The 21930-nt window shown below is 42.6% G+C and overlaps 1 protein-coding gene across 15 annotated transcripts in view; it reads right to left on the reverse strand.

Moving 5' to 3' along the window:
• Positions 1-21930, reverse strand: part of LOC148677678 (amyloid beta precursor protein binding family B member 2-like) — a 140067-nt gene that overhangs the window by 45733 nt on the left and 72404 nt on the right. For 10 of the 15 annotated variants that reach the window (XM_088623457.1, XM_088623437.1, XM_088623425.1 and 7 more), the window contains 7 exons: positions 20305-20510; positions 17015-17158; positions 14385-14459; positions 13943-14005; positions 13404-13489; positions 13245-13305; positions 1356-1502 (listed from right to left, as the gene is read on the reverse strand). In XM_088623457.1, the coding sequence (XP_088479583.1) occupies positions 1356-1502; positions 13245-13305; positions 13404-13489; positions 13943-14005; positions 14385-14459; positions 17015-17158; positions 20305-20510 (782 nt within the window). The remainder of the gene's footprint in view (positions 1-1355; positions 1503-13244; positions 13306-13403; positions 13490-13942; positions 14006-14384; positions 14460-17014; positions 17159-20304; positions 20511-21930) is intronic. The other 5 variants (XM_088623468.1, XM_088623505.1, XM_088623518.1 and 2 more) reach the window with 5 other exon arrangements.

The following is a 21930-nucleotide window of genomic DNA, read 5'->3' on the forward strand; positions in this document are numbered from 1 at the left end:
TGATCATTTGAGATGCACGGCCATCTCTGGAACCCCACTCGTCTTAATTGATGATTTCATCCGCGTGGAAGTCCCCCAGAATTAAGCGATATTACATGTTCTTTATCATTTATATGAACATAATGTATATGATAAAGACGGCAGCCTCTCTCACTCTGCAGCTCTGGTAGCCCACTGAAGCTCATTATTATTATTAATACACATTGCTTGAATGGAAAACAAAAATGGGGGGTTGGACTTTGTCAGACCAGGGCTTTCGGAGGGCGCTGTATATAATAGTGAATGAAATTCAGGACCCATAGGTAGGGCCTGTGGCAAATCTATGACTGTCTGCCTAACATCAGAAAAACGTAAATCGCCACATGAAAAGACAGTGGCTCAAGGCTGTAATTTCCGTGTAGATGACAGCCCACCCTGAGGGTAAACATATAGAAAGGAAACTGCGCTTCCAGAGACGTGTATTTAAGGTCTTGAGATGCCACATCTAAGGCTGTTCAACAGCAAAATGACTAAGCTACAAAGATACCAGTCACTGCACATCTCTTTAAAATTGTTTCCACTCCACATCCTCGAGAAGCTTATTTTCATAGTCTTAGCATCAGTATTAAAGGGATCTCAAACGATACTGTGGCTTCCTTCCTGCCACCTCAGTGCTTCAAAGACTTCAAGGTTTTGGGCCAGATCGCTCCACATTTGCATAATGCTCCTGGACATGCTGCCCGCTTCAGAAACAGGAACTCCCTTCCAAGGAAATTTACTTCAGAAAAGCCAAAACTAACAGGGTCTTAAAAGGAGAGATGACATTACATGCTATTGCTGAAAAGCAAGGAAGAGGAAATTAACACGAGAGGGCCAACGACAGCCTGCCACAGGTCAGTTCATAGAAGAGTTGTTTAAAACTGAGCCTGGGATAAGGTTAGTCGACCAGTTTGACTGACCGCCTGGTCTGCTCCAATGGAACCAATCAACCAAAACATTGTCTCCCAGTGACCAGGAACAATTCGGCTTCTTAGCTAGTCACCTGTGCTCCCCTGTACCCTTCCTGGGACTGAAAACATCGAGAACTCTTCTTCCCAAGTCGCTCCATCTCGCCTTGTGTTCTCAGTTCAGACAACAGGTAAACATCCAGGTCAAAGCTTAGTCACATTTCAAGGAGTGAATTGTTCATGGAGCAGTATTAGCCTGAATGAAAAACCAGAGAATCCCAGAGCCCCTGAGGTCTGAATTTAGACTCTAGCAAAGAAAGAGATGCAGCTCCAACTGCAGTTGTCCTTCATGGCTCCTCTGGTCGAACTCCCAAAGACGGAGACCGCTGGCCGACGGCTGGTTAGGAATAATCGGCCGCCACTCCTCACCTCTCCCCAGATGCCCACGGTGTCCCGGATGTCATTCTTGCAGTACGACAGCTGTCGGATGCAGTTATTCACGGCCACGCTGCTCTTCCCTGGGGCCAGGTCGTCCTCAGCCATCTCCACCCAGCCCAGAGAGCGCACCGCAAAGCACTGAAGGACAACAGAGAGGCAAGGTGCTTGTTACTACGGTAACAGCAGCCCAGAATCCCCCAAAACATCGTTAACACAAGAGTCCTGGTGAGCAGCCACTCAGCAAATATTAAGGCTCCACTTCTGAAGATCAGAGTTGCCAACGCCTCAAGCCACGTCTGTAAAAACATCATCACCAAAGGGCAAGGAACTGACTTCTGCTAGTTCTTTGCCCATTTTTGTCACTATTTTTATTTTGTCACAGACCTGCAGGCATGAAATAATGAACTTCACTTTCGGAGCTTGTTGACATCAGTGAGGGGCGCTTTATACAGGAACCGACATCCACATATCTGGAATTAATTAAAGATCTGCTTTTAATCCGATAAACAGGAATAACCTGCACACATGACCACCGGCAACAGCGCTGTTCAGTCTTCCAAGGTGTATAGCTAAGGAGGAAACAGAATCTTTCTTTTCACCAGCACCTGCCAGTTTATCTCAGGAGCCTAGCAATTACACAATAGCTTCCTTTTTATTTAGATGAAACCAACGTCTCTATTTTAGTGCAACCCATTTATAAATCATAGGACTTCGAGAACGTGACTCCAGCAGCAAGAAAAGTCAATGAGAGCACTAGACAATGACATTTAACATCCTCTTGCTAATGCAGCATCACTGTAAGGCTGCCAATACTATATTAAGACTACAGAACAATCAGTAACACCACTTGCAGCTGGGCAAGGCCTAACTGATGAAACAGTGTCGATATCATGATGAATGGGTCATTTTCAGGACCCAGGGCTTTTATCAGCCCGTGCTTGTCCTTTTGAACACCGTTCCGGTAGACGCAGAGAGGTGAATTCAATATTGGCTTTCCTGTCCTTGCACTGCAACAAAATGCCACAAAACACAGAATTCATACTTCTGCACATACAGTATATAAGGCTTGACAGGCAAAATCTAAAATCGCAAATTACGTTTACAGCAAGATAAGGATCCGTCAGACAAAAAAAGCTCTTCCAAAATGGCAACCATGTTCCCCCCCTGTGCTACATCTCTGTCTGTTCCCTGGGGGAGTCTCTGCGGGGTGGAGTTCTTTCTGCTTCACTAGAGACAAGCAGCTCCTGCCCACTCTCTCTCCCCCAAACGGGAGAGGCTGTGGGGCTTCGAGGACACGAGGCTGATTAAACAATGTCCCATCTCCAGTTTAATGACAGCCCAGAGGACAGTCGTCCTCACTCACCCCCATCTATCGGACGCGCTCTCTGTACAACGGACCACCGCTGCCCGCAGCTGGTCAGAGAAGTTGGGAGGCCTGCAGCAGACGAAGAAATCGCTGCTGTGCTCCAGTCTATTCAGCCCCACCAGGGGGTTTCCGAAAGGCAAATGCATATTAAGAAACAGAAGAAGCCGGCCTGTTCTACATCAGCAAAGTCTCCGCCCTGCAAAACTCCAACACTGTCTCGGGCTCTGCTTTCAGAAAGTGCAAGAACTTGGGGAGCGATCAAGCTGGTCTTGCCCCTTCCTCACTAGAACAGGACCTTAAACTAAAGAGTCAAGTAAAGGAGCACAAACTAAAATTTAATGAATGCCATCATATCAAGCAGCTCTTCAGTGTTTTCGCCTCCAACTTCAACGGCCGCCTACTTTGCTTTCAGGCTGAATAGCTGATTTTGTGCACTCAGGGTAATGTTTGAGAAGTCCTTGGCGTACAAGCTCTGACCCACATCTTTAGCATAACCGTGTACCGGTTAAATATTCAAACAAAAACCTTCAAATTGCAACAAACAAAATCCAGGATGAGTGCTGCAGCTCAATTTTAGAACTACCCAATAAAATGAGTTTCTGTGAGGGAGAAGCAGGAGAAATGAAAAACTGCCATCTTTTGACAAAGCTCGTAACTTCTCAGATACGGGTGAGGCGAATTTTTAGGAGTGCCTATAAGAGCCTGGTCAGATCTTTTTCCTCTTTCATCAAGTCTGCAGGAGGCTCTGATCAATATTCTGCTAAGGATAAGAAGTTGAAACTTTTATTTTGTTCACAATAAGAACGACACGGAAATCAGGGGCTGGAGATTCACGAATGTACTTCCTAATACTGCACAGTAGACAAAGGTTTTCCGTTATATTTCTAAATGGAATTTTGGACCTTTAGAAAATGAACCATTTTCACAGCAAATAGTAAAAGAAGAGTAATTCAACTACAGGACCAGGACGGGATAAAATGTGAGTAACATTCCAAATGTTGGAGTTATCTTTTTGATGAGGGATGCCAAAATAAAATGGATTTCAAACCAATTTAACTTCCCTCCCTCACCTTTGCAGTATGAAAGGCCACTCTGAAATATCATGAAAGCAGATTTGTGGCTACACATTATGACAGCTGGAAAATACAGATAGACTGGCGAACACTGCCACCCACTGGTCAATACAGAGAGCAAACTCACACGTACCACAACGAGCTACAATACCTACAGAACAGGTAAGTCCCTCTCTTGCTCTGACTAGTAGCCTCTCTGTTCAAAGACGTCAAAACAGTGTAGAAATATTTCTAAGGAAAATATTATCCCTAAAGAATGAGTTGTGAGGTTCCAAAAATATATCATTACACAGTACATTTCTGTAACTCCACATAAAGCATCCTTTACTTCACTGTACAGGTTACCTCTGTTTATTTCAGCGGATATCTTTCTCTCCATTATTCACTTCCCTACAAAGTCTTTTAACCTGCAAGATGTAAATGGAGGTGGAGTAGCCTGATGCTTCTGAAAAAGTAAGTTGGGAACAGGCTGGGGCTGATTGACAGATCTCAGCAGAGGAGTGATGCCTTGTGTTTAGACCACTGTACCGTACGAGAAGAAGTTGCAGGGAGTTCCATCTCTGGCGAAAGTGCAGTAACATCTGCTGCAGCATTAATATAACTTCAGAAGAACGGAAACATTAGTCAACTGTGGAAAGAGTGAATTCTGCAGAGAAGCTACTGTATGTTCTCACTAACTGTGGCTGAGAAGCTGATCAACACATTTGTGTCCTCCCGAATTGACTGCTGTAATGCTCCACTCGCTGGGGTATCTAAATCCACATTGAACAAACTCCAGTATGTCCAAAATTCGGCAGCCAGAATCCTGACCAGGTCTAGTGCAAGTGATCACGCTACTCCTATCCTGGAGTCCTTGCACTGGCTTCCTGTCAAGTTTCGCGTCGACTTCAAAATCCTCATGCTCACCTATAAGGCTCTGCATACTGTAGCTTGGCACCTCAGTACCTTTCTGATCTATTATCGCCCTACTCCCCACCTCGCAACCTTCGCTCTTCTAATTCTGGTTTCTTAACTGTCCCCCAAGCCCGTCTACACTCTATGGGTGACAGGGCCTTGTCCTGTTATGCCCCTAAGCTCTGGAACTCTCTCCCCAAGGCTATCAGAGAATCACCTTCTCTAAACTCCTTCAAATCCGAACTCAAAACCTTCTTCTTTAGAAGAGCCTTTTCTTAACCGGCTCCAATCTTTACCCCTCTGCTCCTACTGTATTTAGTACCACCATCTACTGTTTCCTCTGTGTATTCTCATCGTGTTTATCTTGTTTATTTTTTATTGTTTATTGTGCATTTTTAATTGTTGTTCTTGCTGTTGTCATTCTGTAAAGCGCTTTGAGAAGCCACCTTTAAAGGGCTATACTGTATAAAATAAAGCTTATTTTTATTTATATGTTGACCTTGTCCACCCAGTAGTGTACTGACTTCACACAGTAGCTTATACTCAGTCAGCTCCACAGGCTGTCCCAGAAAAACACTCTTCTTTCTAAGGCCATTTCATGCAGTATGTCAAGCCTAGTCTCATGTCTATTTCCAGTCAAGACCAGAAAGACAATACCAAAGGTTGATATAAAATCTGAGAATTTCAAGAAACACTTTTAACTAATATTTAAAACAAGGAACAAAACTGGGGGGGTGGACAATGGAGCTAGCCGAAGGCATCCAAAAAGCCAAGCAATTCTGACTGCGCATCAAATATGTATGGAGTCAACCACAGCTCCCACCTTTAAAACAAGTTCATTACAGCCGAGTCCCTGAAGCAGACCAGCTTTCAGCAGAATTCCAAATTCGTTCTCTTGTGAAGCAAAGTTTGTGTGTGCATATGGGGGGGAATGGGGGAAGGGCAGTGTTCCAAAAATAACAACTCCCAGCTCCTGCATTTAAAACATTTAAAACATGGGCTTCCAAAGCCACAGAAATCCACCATAATGCTAACGTGGCGCATCGAATAACAGAAAACTGGTACTGTGATTGGCACCCAAAAATACATGCAGGAGAAGCATTACTGCCAGACATTACTTCTCATGTGAAAAAGAAATGGAATATAAATGGAATAATAAAATAAGGCCTTTCGACCCACGTAGCCTGTTTTAGAGTTATTCTGAATGTTATAGGTGTCTGGTACAGCACTGGTCTTGGAGTATGCTTGTCCCTTACGTTTTCATTCCAAATGGTAATATCAGTTTAGCCTTTTACCGAAAAAAACTTTTTCAGAAAAATGCATTGCCTAAAAACGAATAAAACGGCCAAGTTAAGCGCTCACCCATTATTCAGCTACCGTGTCAACAAAAGAACAGAGAGCTGAGAGACGAAAACATCAGGCAACGTTGGTGCCTCCAGGCCCTCAAGCCCATGGTCCATAAAGTGCAACAAAAGTTTTCATTTTATTTTTAGTTTGTTGCTCATTAAAGCACAAGGAAACTACTATGTGTAGGGGATACTATACCTACTTTTAAGACATAAAACGGAGCAAATACCTATCTTTATTTAAATGGAAGGTTTACTTTACCGGAAGTTTCTAATGTTTTGGTGCCTTTTCCCATTAAAGAGACTCTGGAGGCCCGAAACTCTCCTGAAACAATGATCTGGGCTCTTGAAACAGAGAAAATTACTAGACAAGAAGAAAGGCACCTGCAGTGTCGAGCACATTTACTGGATCACAGAGCCTTCCTGGTTTGCGAAGAAATGAGAAACAAAATATTGAGCATTTTCGCCATTTGTTTTGGGAAAGAGGTGGAGATTCTAAAAAGACGACGAAAATCACTTTTAACTGTTGAAACCGGTTCCAACTGGAAACGACCAATTTTCGTTGTCTGAGATGGATCTTGAAGCAGCGCCTGAAAAACCACACATAGCCCAAGGATACACCTTTTTAGTTTTTGTGATCCTTAGTAGATATCCCATTCTGTGGTGCCACATGACTGTTGAATGCACAAAAGTAGTCTCCATAAATCAAATTCAGATTTGTGAGGAGGTGGTATAGGTATATCTGATCCATTTCTAAATTCCTGGGCTCTTACAAGCAACGCAAATGCACAGTTAGCAGTCTGTCAAGCTACTTTCTGAGCAGTGTCACTACTGATACTGCCTACAGCATAGTGTGCGCCAGAGATGATGTGACATTTTGAGAAAATTTACAGCCAGGCTGGTCTGGATCAGTTGGGACCCTGCTCAAACTCTTGTTCTGAAGTCAGCTCAGCTCTAAAGGGAAAAAATGGCTTTTATCAGCGGCATATAGTATACTTGCGCATTAAAAAAGAATCCAAATTCTAAAGGTTCAGCCTCTCTCTGCTTGCCATGTTTGTACCTTATGAAAAGGTACTACACAGCTTTTAAGGGCAGTGGAAAATAAAAGTATTTTATAAGGAAAACTGTTTAGTTGTTTCGGTTCAACCTAATTTTCTTGTTCAGTCAAACAGGTGCTACAAAAAGTACAAATGTTTGAAACTACGGCATAGAAATAATTCCTAAAAAAACAGACGCTTTCAGAGAAACAAAACAAAATGTTTGCATGAGAACAGCCCTTTTCCCCAAGAAGTATGTCTATATTTTCCTCCCTCATTCACACAAAATGAAGTATTGTGAAATGGATTCTCTACACTTCTTATTAAAGGTCTTAAGCAGTTTGGCAAAGCCCATCTTATACTTTCCTGCCAGTTCACAAAAAGACACCAGGAACTCCCAGTCTGCTCTTTTCCTTGCCTTTGTCGATCATTTTTCTATTGGGAATTAAAACCTAATACTGAACTAAAATTAAAAAGATACAGAAATCTATTTATGCGTTTGGTCTCTTGGAAAAGTAAACCTCCGGTTGCACAAATGTTAGACTGACTTCTTGCTCCCTTCAAAACAGGGTTCTCATTTGGCAGACTTACATTCATTTTTTATTGGTTCATAGAGCATCGTAGATGGAAAATGGAACTCGGGGCTCTGCTAAAACCCTTCATAAGCACTTCCTCCTCCCTCCCAGCGAGAGTCAGATACGACAAGGGTCTGATAAATAATTAGAACACAAACTATGCTTCGGTAGGCTTGAATCTAATGGGGTCTGGCCTCATTTTCAACTCCAGCAATCCAAATATGCTTTAAAGACTGCTTGGAGAGTGAAAAAAAAAAAAAGATGGGCAACATTCAGTTAGACGCTTAACTGTTTGTGGTGATTTGTGCAGCATATCTATTTATTTGTTCGGTAATAGTAAGGTAGCAAAATTTAAGACAAAGGCATTAAGTAGTGAAATCTGCTCTGCTCGTTTTACACAATGGTTTTAAACCACGTACGTTTTTTGCCCCCACTACAGATGTCAGAAGTTGGACTGCAAAATACAGCAGCGTCTTTAACACTCTGTAACTGCTGTACACTGCATTCCACGCTGTTCAAAGCAACAAGTCCCTGGACAGCTAGCTTGTCCACATCTGGCTAGGAATTCACTCACTGGCACAAGCCACTAGTGTGAGATTTGTCGCGTGTCATTTCAATTAAAATGAGTGTGTTCTTCACGTTTTCACCTAAGCTACACCTTAAATTACAAGGACAATGCCTGCAACTGCTGTCAGCTGAGAAGCCCGTTCGCCTACTGACACAACACAAACCTTCGTTTTTCCACTAAAGGCTGATGAACAGCTATAAATAAGACGCATGTTTAAAATTACCCCAGCATCACACCACATCAGACATATTTAGGGCACCCTCATGAATAAGATTAATTGCTGCCGATTTTACTTTTACCCTGCAGAGTACTTTTTAGTTTGTCTGAAAACATAATCCAGTCCTCCTGACTTCTGGAAAACGAGAGAACTGAAGGTACCGCATATTTCACTTAATGAAAGCTGGATAAAGGAAAGCCTCCAATCTCCAGGAATTAAAAATTCTTTTAGCGCTTCAGAAGCCTTTTCGGAAAGGATATTTCTGTTTCTCTGTAATGGGTACTGCATTATTTATCCACATGCAGTTAGCAGGCCACTGTAATGCTGTGCTTGGCATTGGGCCAGATACCCAACTCCCAACGCCGCCACACTGGGATCTGAGGAAGCTAGGATGGACCTGATTTTAGCAAGACAAGTGACATCATGCTCTCTCTGGGGCAAGTGTGCCTTCATTCAACTAGAAGACGCCACACCTCTAATACAGGGTACAGTACATGCACCAAGTGTTTAATACTGTCCTATGGTCACGCGCTCCTTAATGTCTTTTTACAGAAATAGACTGGCATTAGTTTAGCAACATTCGGTCAATGGTGAGCCTTTAAAATAAGACTTGGCAGAAAACATGCCAGAGCTCCAGCACTGAGCTGGACAGTGGATTTTGTGAACTCCCCATCTCTTTTAAGAAATGAATTCATAAGCCACCAGCACATGGTCCTGCATTACGTAAGAGAACCGCATCTGTCAGTGATGACGCAAGTGACCTCGTTGCAGAAGAGATGATAAAACAAGAAGCAAGAGCATCATGGGAGCACCCTGCTGTTGGAGACTCCAGATACCCCAGAGGGTGGAAACCATGAAGCTCAGAATGAAATCAAGGAAACTTTAATATCGACTGCTGAGCGAATGGATTCATCGTATTTACTTTTCTGTTCAAGCAACAACCTGATCAAACAAAACAGGACAAAAAAACAAGCCTCCTCTCATTTGCAATCTCTCTAAAGTTACTGTAGCTCTGGTTTCTGAAGGACAAAATTAAAGATGCTAGCATGAAGTTCAAGAGGGTTTTCCAGAATTTGTGCGGACACAGTAAGTTGCTCATGGAAATGAAAAACGCATTTCAAAAGAAATAGTGTGGAAACTTTATGAGGGTCTGAAAAAGAAATATTTTTTTCTGCGGCTCAGAGGTGTTTAAAATTGCTGAGTTAAACAATTAACTATTCATGTTCAGATAAAAAACTGCAATAACTGCGTTATGTTGCGTCTGGTGACACAATCTTCATAAAGAGAACATACAAATGCGGTCACAATTATGTATTTTAAAAGCATTTACAGTACCGTATATGCTTATTTTAAAGCCATTATATGATGGGTTATCAAATTAGGCAGCTTGAATTTTGGTAAGGGTAAAAACATGCAGTATCATAATTCACGGATCTTACTCTATGCATTTGTATTCTTTGCATCCATACCAAATTATTTCAAAATAAACTGGGTAACCTAGTTTCTTAGCACTGCCCCTTGGAAATGGAACTGTCCTGTCAAGATTAAGCTCCCAAGGTAATGACTCCTCCTAAATCATTCTGTGCTGGCAGAGAATGTCTGCTACCACACCCTCAACAAGTAATCGATTTTTACAAAATATAAAGCTCGTGGCTAGACAGAAAGATGAGGAGGAATCTGATTCTCCCTTCAGACGCTCGTATCAAGACTAAGCAGTAAGACTCGGTTTGCCAGGCAATATTCTTTGCTAGACAATCAAAAACGGATCCAGTCGCAAAGCTTGAGTGTCTGGTCTAAAACAAGCAGGTTTTGTTAAGCTTTTTTTTGTTGGTCTTCAGCTGTATGTCCTTCTTCTTCAAACACTTGGTCAGTATTAATCATTAAACAGTACTTAGAACTTTCAGTTTATAGGCTGGCTATTTTAAATATGAGGCTAAGCTACAGGCTATATTAAAATGGTTAGAAACGAGAAACCGGAATTACCCATTCTTGCCTAAAATATTTTTTTCAAATCTGGAGCAAAGAAATACATTGGGAAAAGCTTCAACCACTAAAAAATAAATCATAGGAAAGCAAAATGGCATATTAAATAAAACTTACATTTTAGGTTTCATATAAAAGTATATACAGGTACCCTCCAACTTGTGAAAATCGGACTTTATGTAAAAAGACGCGTGCGGCCTCCCTCTTGTTCAGTACTGCCCTGTGAGGATATTTTCTATTCTGGGAATTATCTGGAACATTTTCCACCTCGTGTTTGCTGGATTACCCTTTGAGTCTCAGCTAGAAAGCGTGAAAGGCAGTGTGAAAAGTGTGAAAAGGTGCCATATTAATTTCAATGCAGTAGCTATTCTGGTCGTAACAACAATGTTTACAATTGTTCAGCGGGTTGATTATTTTCTCGAGACGCTGCATAACATTTAAAGCTGTACAATGCTCAGAGTGCAGGAGGGGATCACCAGTTTTAGCTCAAACATTTGCAAATTATACTGATTATAATATCCTTTACTTCATGACTACTTAAAACAAAAAGGTTTTTCTTGCAGAAGCAATTACAGCAGACTTCCAGATGGTGGCAGCACTTGAATGTGCACTGTCGAGCTTAGTGGAGAACAAATACTAAAAACCATGGGGCTTGCATGTCCCACTCCAACGCAAAGCAAATCACTTATGGGCCATATTTGCAAACCTTCTTATGCTCTTATACCCTGCCTTGCGCTTTCAGGACTTAAGGCTTCTGATTATCTTTGGGGAGACTGAAAACCTGATTAGGAATCCTCAAACTTTTTGAGCTCGGAGGGGAACAAATACTAAAAACAGGAACTTCCTCCCAAGTTCAATTCTAGGGTATCTGTATGCATGTTCAAATAGCATTTAAAAGCTGAGATATTTTCCACTTAGAAACCATTTTAAATGCTCTTAGTATGTCACTACTACAGTATGGTCATTCAGAATGATTACTCTTGATGCTACAAAATAGACTGAGTTCAATGCAAACTGTTCAATATAAATGTTTGCTAACTCACAACTGACTGAGTAAAAAGAAACTTCATGTGGTGAAGAGCAAAGCTTCTACTGAAGTTTCAAAACAGGGGAAAATGTCCAGGTGGAGATGTCAATGCAATGCTCTATGTGCACACTAGATGGCAGGAGCAGCAAACAAAATGGAAAAATCCTTCGGCATTACACCAAACGCCATTTGACCCAGAGAGTAACTCAGGCCTCACAGCAACCAGCACTTAGCAGATTTTTCAGCCATCAGATTGGACAGGACCTTACTGTCAGATCTCATGCAGATCAACTCCATATTTTGCACATTTTGCTCAAAACGATATAGTTTACAGTCTCAATATGATCTGGGAAAGTGTGCAACAGTCTTTTCAGAGGGATGTTCAAAAAGCTGGTGATACCCATCACCCTTAACTGGATAATGAAGATTTCACAGTTTGTGCGCACTGTTATTCCAACTCACCAATGTGCTCAGAAGCCAAACTACATGTAGAGCAGCTTTTGTGTCTGATCGAGGTTTGTATGACTAAGATCAACACAAACAAATGAGTTTTATTAAGGGGCTTCTGGAGTTATTAATGAAACCTAATCCTATCAAAACTGTTTCCAATTTTCAAAAATAGTTTCCAATTTTATATTGCTAATCCTTCAACAACAGTGTTGTCCAGCAGCAAGCATTTTTGTTGTTGTTTTGCCTTGTCTTTGGAACCTTTAACAAGGCCTGTTCAATGTACTAATTTATATAATTATATCATCAGTAATGGTGTAAACTGTGTATCACCCTGAACAGATGGCATATTGACATGCATTTTAGACAACGTCTTAATTCCTGCTTCATCTGTTGTTGTTGATGATTTTTGGTGGCTGTTAACGAGCAGAAAATCAATTACACGTCAATGACCTGTCAGAATTACTGGCACAAACGTTTCAGTGAAGAGAGCCAGCCCTTTTCCTGCAGGATCTCTCTCTTCACACACCCCCACAAGAAGTTTTAGGGGGTTAATTTTATCAATTCGCAACTAAACTAAATGTGCTGCTTACCTGAAGTTTTAGTTCAACAATTACTCCTCCCCCACTCCTTATGCTATATAAATATCCTGTACTCCTAGATTCTTCCAAATTCACATGGAAAGGGAGGCGACAGTGTATAACATTTTCAGTTCTATGGCATGAAAGGTCTGTAGGAGGTCTGGCTCCGTCAAACTTTCCAAATAATGTCTATGCTTATGACTGTCCGCTTGTTTGTTTGTGTGGCTTAAAGCCGACACTCCTGAATGATGGTGCTCACGTGAAATCAGTCTCTCTGTACAGACCTCCCAATTTGATTTGTACTGGTGTACCTCTTAGAATTTGTAGGCTGCATTAGGAAATTAACTGTACATTCAGTAGGAAAATTCACGAAAAGATGGAAGATATGAAAAATATGTGAATGTGCATGCCGTAATCACAAGATCAGTACCAGGCCATTCTCCTTTCTCTTCTTCACACTGGAATGTCAAAAGGATGCAGGTTCTGACAGACATTTTGAATGAGGATGGGCTTCGCTCATTTTAGGATTTGCAATCACATTATGGGCTTCTGAGCTCCTTTCTACAATGTGTGCCTCTGGCACCCCCTAGTGGACAAGGTTTTCTAAGCGCCCAATGTATAATCTGTGGGACCTCAAGGGCTAGGAGGATTAAGGGATTAATTTCCTTTATTTAAGACATTTAAACTGCATATAAGCAGCTATTAATATCTGGAATAAGGGCTTGAATACCAGAGATAAGGCAATGGACGATATCTGAGAACTGACCTTAGCTTCAGGATCACTGTTAATGCTGCAGGTGTCCTCTTCATCTGAATGTGGCGGATGTCTAGAAAGAGCAGGAGAGGGCGGTTAGGTATCTGGAAGACAAAGGGATGCTCCGACTAGCAGTGGGACAGCTCCAAAAAAAAATCTGAAGAAACTCACCGCAGTTTCAGGGAAGCGTAGCGCAAGGTAGCCCCCTCAAACTCCTTTAGGCTGGGGTCTGGGTTTACTGTAGCTGCCTGCAGATCCTGCAGAAAAAGGGTAGGGTTTGGCAAGGAAGGCTACTTCAGCACTGAGAAATGAGGTCCTTAAATGAACAACAGTGGGAACTTTAGTTAAACTCTCCAGTGCACTGGCATGCATCATACAAAAACCAAAATCGTTTGTTTCCAGTGAAGCTGACTGCATGAGTAACACATGCCTAGAACATCATCTCCAGGTAGATTAGAACAAAGGAAAAATAAAACTTCTCATTAACAAAATCATTTGAGTGGTTTGAAAATAAAAAAAAAAGTTTTTCGAGTGCCTTTTTTCTCTCTCAGCCACTGCAACCAAAAACTGCGAAAAGTAAAACAAAAAAGCAACATAAAAAAAAAGGAAAACTGCCGAGCAGAACTGAGGGTTGGACAGATGAAGCAGCTGACATGCACAAGTCATTCCGTATCGTCGTAGACCGACGAGTTCGTTTTGTACATACTTGCCTTCCAAATCTCACTATCAATCTTTCCCCCATTCAGCACAGCAAAATCACTCCACGGCTGTTTCTAGACATACAGTTATTCACACAGATGAAGGGAAACACATTCATAAAAAAAGGAAAAAAAGACAAGACATGGCTATTAGCACATTATTTCAAGATTGGGGTTAGTGATACAACAGGCCAATCTCTGCAGTCGTATCTTCCCTAGTCACTACGTCATCTGGATGTCAACGACTTAACAAAGATAAAAAAAAGACAACACAACAAAACAACACCTAACTCCCAAAAGAGGAAATGGGGCAAGTCACTTCACGCCCAAGGAAGGGAAAAAAAAAATGTTTATTTCACATTTAGGCAAGCGCCCTCTCAGAGCCAGCCTCAGCACTGTGGGAAAACGGCTGTCAGGTTACAGAGGAAACGAGAGGAGATCTTCACATTCCTACCTTGCTCACTTCCTCCTGCGTGAACTCGGTATGATTTTCGTTTTCTGCCATGATCTGTAATGACGATGAGTGAGGCTACAAAAGTTGAGATGTTGAGTACACAGTGGAAAGCACTCCTCTCTTCCCCCAGCATTCCCCGATATATCATGCACACTAAACGGCGTTCAGCTCGCACGGGCAGCATGACATGACGAGAGGTCTGAGCTACCAAGAAATGGTCACTCCAGCTTATCCCCACAACTGGCTTTTTTTTTTATACAAACTAGCAAAATCATTTCAGGCTGGGGTTTGTCAGGAGTTGCCAACCTCACTGAGCAAAAAGTACCCAGAACTTTCCCCCCCAAAAAATAAATTCGTAATATATTTCAGTATAATTTACCACTCATTTCAATCAATATAACAGAGGAATGAGCTTTAGTTCCCAATACTATCCATGCCACGACAACTTCAGTTGTGTTACTCTATGCAATACAACCAGTCCATGATGACACAGAAAACTATTACACAACGTAATTCTTAAAGATATTAAGACTGGAGTGACTTGACAGTACAACTCATTCCACCTACAACAAAACATAAGTTGTATATCTGGCCACTCAATATTTCTCAATAAATATTTCAATATCTCAATATTTCATTTGGGCCAGTCCTTTGGTGGCCCAAAATATTTTCACTTCAGTATTGTTCCTATCACTATTTTATGCTTTAGATGCTAACTGTTCCCACGAAAATGTCTTGTGTGACAAGATGAATGGGAGGAAATCCCAGGAGGAAGTATTTCAGTGGTGCACCTCCTTCGCTACACAGGGTTTTGCCTGAGCTCTGTTTTCAACGTCGGGTTCCTGCTTTTGGCCTCTGATTTGTGGTTATACACGCAGCAATACCATTGGACCTCAGTTACGTAGGACATCTTATTTAATTACCAGGCTGGTTCAATGGGTCAATTTTGGTAGCTGCTAATTACAGTTTCAAAGGCAGAGTGGCTAAGAAATTTGCCACAGGACAGAGTTTCCACTTTATCTGTCCATTTTTCACATTTGCGAGATGTTCTTCTAGCTTTATACAGGAGGCAAACAACGGAAAAAACCGGAACATTCTAGCAAAATCTGCAGCGATGCAGAAAGCATACCGGTGTCAGCATATTAGAGACACCAGGCAACCATTTCTCGTCCAGCATGTTGAACAAAAGCAAGCAGAAAGTTTCGAGCAAGTTACTTCTGGAAGGGCACGACACGAACATCTGCAATATCACAGACTCTACCACCTTATCGTTTTGGCATGCCACCAAGAGAAGTGTGCCAAATACCCAGATGGTGACCTTTGTAAAAACTAAGCTGAATAAAACATCCACTGAATATTACCAGCCTGGGGTTGTATGAAGCCGTTTGCCTGGGTGCCGATTTGGGCAGATCAAAATTATGTTATTTGCTGATTTAGGAGAGAATCCTGCTCAGAAGAGCTCTTTATTGCTGTAGGACGCTGCCAAACCGATCTATGAAACAATTCCTCCAGCACTTACGGAGCCAGTGAGGTTGGATGACTGAAGGACAACAAAAATCCTAAACATCCCACAGATATCCATGCAGAGACATGCAGTAAACAGAAAGAGAGCTCGGCAGAGTGTGCCAGATGACAAGCAAGTGGGTTTGCTTCTGAAGGTAGAAGAACACTGCAATGGGCAACAGCAGTCATTTTACACATAGCTGTTGACATTTCGTTTAAAAGTTCTACATACTGTAGTTTTAGGGAAACAAGTACCTCATTATTTTGTTAATGTTATAATTTGCTAATTTGTTTCAGTAATGAAGTTTTAAGAAACCAACCATATAACTCTTCCATCACAGATTGCTTTTGTAACCCAAGTTCTTTTTTAAAACTCAGCAAAGCCCAGAACAGGGGTCACGTGTGGAAGCTAAGGGTACATATACATATCTTTACACAGACTGTTGCGGGCATCTGGAAAAAAACAACTGCCCACCCAGGATGCTTAAGTCAGCAATCTGTCTTTCTTCATAAACAGCTGCACAAGAATTTGGTGATGTACAAGCAATCAAACACGCAAGACAGGGTTAGGGTTAATGCCTCTTTCAGGCTGACATTTGACATGAACGTCTAACGTTCCTCTGAATGCGCATGTGAACAAATATCGGTGAAATGCACCACCGTACTCTGTTAGGGCCTTATTTGCCCCTCTCGGAGACGAGGCTTTTTTTAATATCGCGCCACACTGCTCGAGGCATCACATTAGCACCGCACACTCAATAGCAAGACAAGAAATGTACGCAAGACAAACATTTCTCGTCATCCCTAACGCAGCTTTATAACTGGTAAGGTTGTTCACCCAATTGCAGGTGGAGCTCTTATGATTCGGGTGTTGCCAGTTCAAGCCCAGATCATGCTACTTGCCAGCTGGGCCTCGGATTCCCCAAGCAACGGCACACTCCTGGTTGATAGGGTGGGATTAGTGGACCAGAGACCCCTCAGCGAGGGCCGCGCCTCTCCTCCAATCGGCGCTGAACCCCCAGATATGACTAACTCTCATTCGGCCCTGCGTGGGACCCCGAGCAGTTCCGCAACCCCCCAACCTGCCCCCACTCCTCAGACAGGAAGAGCCAGAGGCCTCCACTTACGAAGTAGCAGCTGTTGACGAATCCACAGGAAGGTACGGAGATCTCGGAGGAGGAGACAGCGGGCGGCTCCAGGGAGCTCTCGGACGTGGCGCTCCCGGAGAGATTCTCCTGGGAGAACAACTCCTCATGGTGCGTGGCGGCCTGCTGCAGAGACAGAGACAGGAAGGGTTAAGGACAGGGGTGCCTCCACACCTGCTTCTTTGGAACCCTGTGCATTGTGGGTTCTCACCATGGAGTTCTTGGGTACCTTACTGAATCCTGAATTGCAATAATCACAATTATGTTACATGACTTGCTCTCCAAATACCAGGCCCTCCCAAATTAGTTTGACTTCTTTTCAGACATTGTAAGAGGGCAGTTAGATGACACACCATGGAGATCGCCGTATGAACTACATTCCCCAGACTGCTGCGGGGGATGCTGCAGTCAATCACCTGAGCAGCTCTGAGAAGGTGATGGGTCAGGTGACAATTACCAATCAAGAAACACGCTCTTTCTGGATCAGTCTTATCTGCCATCTGGGGACAGGAAACTGGTACATGTTCCTAACCAGAATTATTAAACACATAAAAATTAACTAAATTGAGAGGATCCAATCTTCTCTGTCCAACACATCTGCCAGTTCACACTAAAACTATACCGAACAGCACCCCCCATTCACAAAAAAGAGCCTAGACTGACACAGTGCAGTATATTTGCCATCAAAGGGCTTATGAAGGGTTAAAAGACAGATCTCAGGTTTTAGTCTGTCAAGTGACAAGGGACTGTGATAACTTATTCACACCAAAGAGTCAGACATCTTACATGGACTCCTCCTTGTAGCACTAATTTTAAGCCATTAATCTATTACCCCTAAAGTGAATAATCAATGGTGTGTTAAATAATTAAGCACTTTCAGTAACATCACTGAAAAAGACTAATGGCAGTTCAGAAGCAACACGAGGCACAATGAAAGTATGGCTCATGAGTCAACGCAGCGATATGTACGAGCTGGAGTTGTATAGACGGAGCTCCCAACACAAATATTACACCACAAAGGGTGGACGTGTTTGAGTGCAGGCTGAGCTCTGTGATCATGGGTTTGTGCCCCAGTCATACCACTACGATTTTTCCCAGCGCTGGCACACCATCGACCGATTGCCGCTGAGGGTGGGATAAATTGGCCAGGGCCTCTTGTGGATCCCTTGTGGTTTCCCAGGTGCTTGCAGGCTGGCCATGCTCCCAGGCAAGGGACAGACCTCTCCTCAAATCTGTGCTGAATCTCTGCTAGGGGGCCGTGCTGCCTGTGACTTTTTAACGTAACAAGTGTCTTGAAAGCAGACGTCTGCCTGCACTTCCTCTTCCTCCCCCGTGTGCGCTCACAGGGTTGACATCTGCACACCGAGACGTGAAAAAATACAACTGGGCATCGGACCCAAAATCAGGTGAGTGTGTAAGAAAAACTTTCATTTCTACATTTAAAAAAAGGAAAACACACTATGAACCAAAGTCCTTAACAATGCTCAGTAGCCTTGTCACAGATTTACAAACCATGAGCAAAGATGGGCAAAATGACATTCCTCTCCCATGTGTAAACCTTCTTATGTTCTTAAGAGTGGGGGAACGGCTTTGACACACTTCCTAACCTGCAAGTCATTCAGGACAGTCTCTTATCTAGAACGTCCTAGCACTTCAAAACCTCTTAGTCTTAGTCATTTACACTATTCCACTGACTCTCAGCCTAGGTTCGCAGGTACTCCAGTCTTCTTTCGAACGCTATGAACAAGGACACGATGGGCACCATCCCACAATAACCCGCAAGCATCTAAGCTACCACAGTCAATGGAATCATTGGACCCCAGCAGAGGTACAACCTGTGATGTCAGACCTGAGTGTCCCAGCTCCTGTTCATTGGATAATATTACAATATACATTCAATTATTATATTAGAATATGTATATTACAAATTAAAATACTAAAATTACTAATATATATATATATTTTAGCTGATGTGTGGTGAGCGTTCTGGCGCACTATGGCTGGCGTCGCATCATCCAGGTGGGGCTGCACATTGGTGGTGGTGGAGGGGAGTCCCCATTACCTGTAAAGCGCTTTGAGTGGAATGTCCAGAAAAGCGCTATATATATGTGTAAGGAATTATTATTTTTATCAGTATTAGTAGTAGTAGTAAAAAAGAATATCCCAACTGACTACATTAAGACAACCACATCATCATTCGGATTCTTATTTCTGCTGTTGAAATGTGTGTTGCAAAGGCCTTTTTATAAAATACAGTCTTGTCTAACCCAGCAGAATGAAAATCAGATGTGGGACTTAAAATAAATAGATCCTATAAAACATTCCCTAAGCAATGACAGAGCTTCTCATATCTCAATGCCCTGACTCCTGATGATAACCTGGTTTCCTCTCTTGGAGCACATTACAGTAGGGTGACCTTCAGTCTGAACTGGGTATTAAAAAGAAAAGATGAGCTTTTTTTTTTCTAATTCAATCATATTTTACTTCCTTTCACAGGCAGAGGAGCAACGCTTGCGATACACATTCAATTTGCCGAATAAGAGATGCAATGATGTGCGTCGCCAACATTTATTATTGCACAACCTGCGATTTAAGATAAAAACACGAGCATTATTCAACACTGGAAAGCAATCTTTCTATGTGTGTGATGACAGTAAAGCAGAAGAGCTGTTGACAAGTTAAGGACTCATCAACAGGTCTGCTTCGTTTTCCTACCCTGACAGGCAGAAGAAACTGAGCCTTGTTATTCTTGAACACAGAAGACTACGAGGGGACCCAATACAATTATTCAAAATCCTCAAAGGCACTGACCTGGCAATGTTGGCCCCAACTGGGTATCAGAACAAACAGTGAAACACAAACAAGGCAAGTGAGAACCTCATGGAAGAGTATTTAAAACCGAGAAGAGAAGGCACTTCTTTACAAAAGGGCTGCCTCTGGAGCCTTCTTCAGGTATGTGAAGAAGGCTGAAGAACTCCACTGAAGAAGGCCCTGCATCTGTAACGTCCTGTCTCATTTCTTTCCTTTTCGGCACAGAAGAAAACTTTCCCGTTCCTTTGTATCCTACATTTCTCCTTTACTCTTAAAAAAGGACAAATGCGTGAATTCCACATCTCCACCGCCAGCTGCACCTCAACACCAAGAAATAGCTCTGGCTGCGTCTTTCCTCAGCACCAACGAAAACGGTTCAGTTTCCGTTTTTCCTCAGAACGTTTCTGGTTTGGGGGGGGGGAACGAATCTCGGGGTGTATGGGAAGAGGTGAGGGAGCTACCTCATTCTCCGGCGTGGGTGACGGGGTAACGGAACTCAGAGAGCCCTTCCGCAAGCCCTCGGGGTCGACTGACGGGGCCACAGGCCTCTGCCACTGCGTGGTGCCAGTGGGTATGTGCCAGTAGTAGATCCCAGCGATGTCGTTGATCTTCTTCCAGCCCGGAGGTAGGTCTGGGTCTGTCTGAAATGACTGGTCACTCCATATATCTGCTCCACAGACAAGAGAGGGGGGGAGGGGTGGGATGAAAAGAGACAACATTTAAACGCCTCTGGAAGACTCGGAAACAGGCGTCCCAAAAATAAATCAAGGAGAGGAGGTGAGCTCCCGTTATTAAAACGCTAAAACATTTCCATTTTTTAAATGACTGTTTTGAAAAATCCAATATCGCAGAGGTTGCCAGGCAACAGAGCTGTCATTCTGTAAACCGAAATCTCATCTGTGATTACCTGCAAAACAAACTCAAAAAAATAAACTGTTTGATTGTTCCCTGGGAAGATCACAGAATAACAACACGAAGGCTCCTCAGCAGGCAGAAAAACTGGATGTTTTTTGCAGTTGAAAGTGTTGGAATTCAAAATATTACAGCCTGAAAATATCAGCATCTACACATTCAAGTGCAAAAGCAGCTGTTTGTAAAACTGCAGGGAACACTCTTTTGCAAGGGATAGAAAAATAAAATACAATGAAGTACAATCTCCCCAATGCAAAACAAATCAGCAAGAGCAAGCAATAAGATGCACACATCAGAAAGACTGCAGTCTGCTCCTGCATACTTTTCATTTGCATGTCAGCGTGTGTGCTATCAAAGGCACTGGAACCCATCCTTGGGTGGGCGTCTGTAGTTCAGAAACATCGGCTTCCCAAGCACAAGTGTGTAGGGTCTTGCAGATGAATTCACCTTGCCAGATCAGCAGCCCACCAACAATACCAGACTTTGACCCCACCAGGACAGAATCATGTCAGAAGTACACTGTTGTGCATCTTCTATAACACACAGATCTCCACAATGTTGGATACAGCAACGCTTCGGCAGACTGGATTGACATTGTAATACATTGATTTTTTTGCTGCTTGGATACAAACATGTTTTAAGGCTGCTGAGACAGGTTTGAGGCACAATAACAAAGCTGAAAGTCTTCAAAATTCATCCCAGTGCACCCAAGTACTTATATGGGTCACTGTGCAATTTGCGAGTCCGGAAAGCATAAAGAATTTTTAAAGGTTTTAGCTTCAGCGCTACTGTATTAATATCTAGGATACTCCTTGTACTGAACCACCACCTCAGGCCACTGCAAATTAACTCCTCTATCACTCTCCTCAGAGAGCAGTCCCTGTGGGGTAGAAATGAAACAAAGAAACTTCAAAATAATGCCTGTCCTCTGCAGACTAACTTTCAGCAAAAGTAATGAATTGCCAAAACTCTGCTCAATATTTTTTCCATTTCAAAGTCATACAAAACCAGAGCCGAGAATCAAAGGATAAAGATCATTACCATTCCTTAGAAACTTTTAAAAGGCTCCCTTTTCCTTTACAGTTCTGGAGTTATGGTCTCCCTCAACAGTGCACATTTCCCTTTTCAATCACCAGGGATGTAATCAGGCAGATTTCAGAGAAGGGAGACCTTTG

This window comes from Lepisosteus platostomus, chromosome 1 (genome assembly GCF_059453375.1).
Source record: "Lepisosteus platostomus isolate fLepPlt1 chromosome 1, fLepPlt1.hap1, whole genome shotgun sequence".
NCBI classification, from domain to species: Eukaryota; Metazoa; Chordata; class Actinopteri; order Semionotiformes; family Lepisosteidae; genus Lepisosteus; species Lepisosteus platostomus.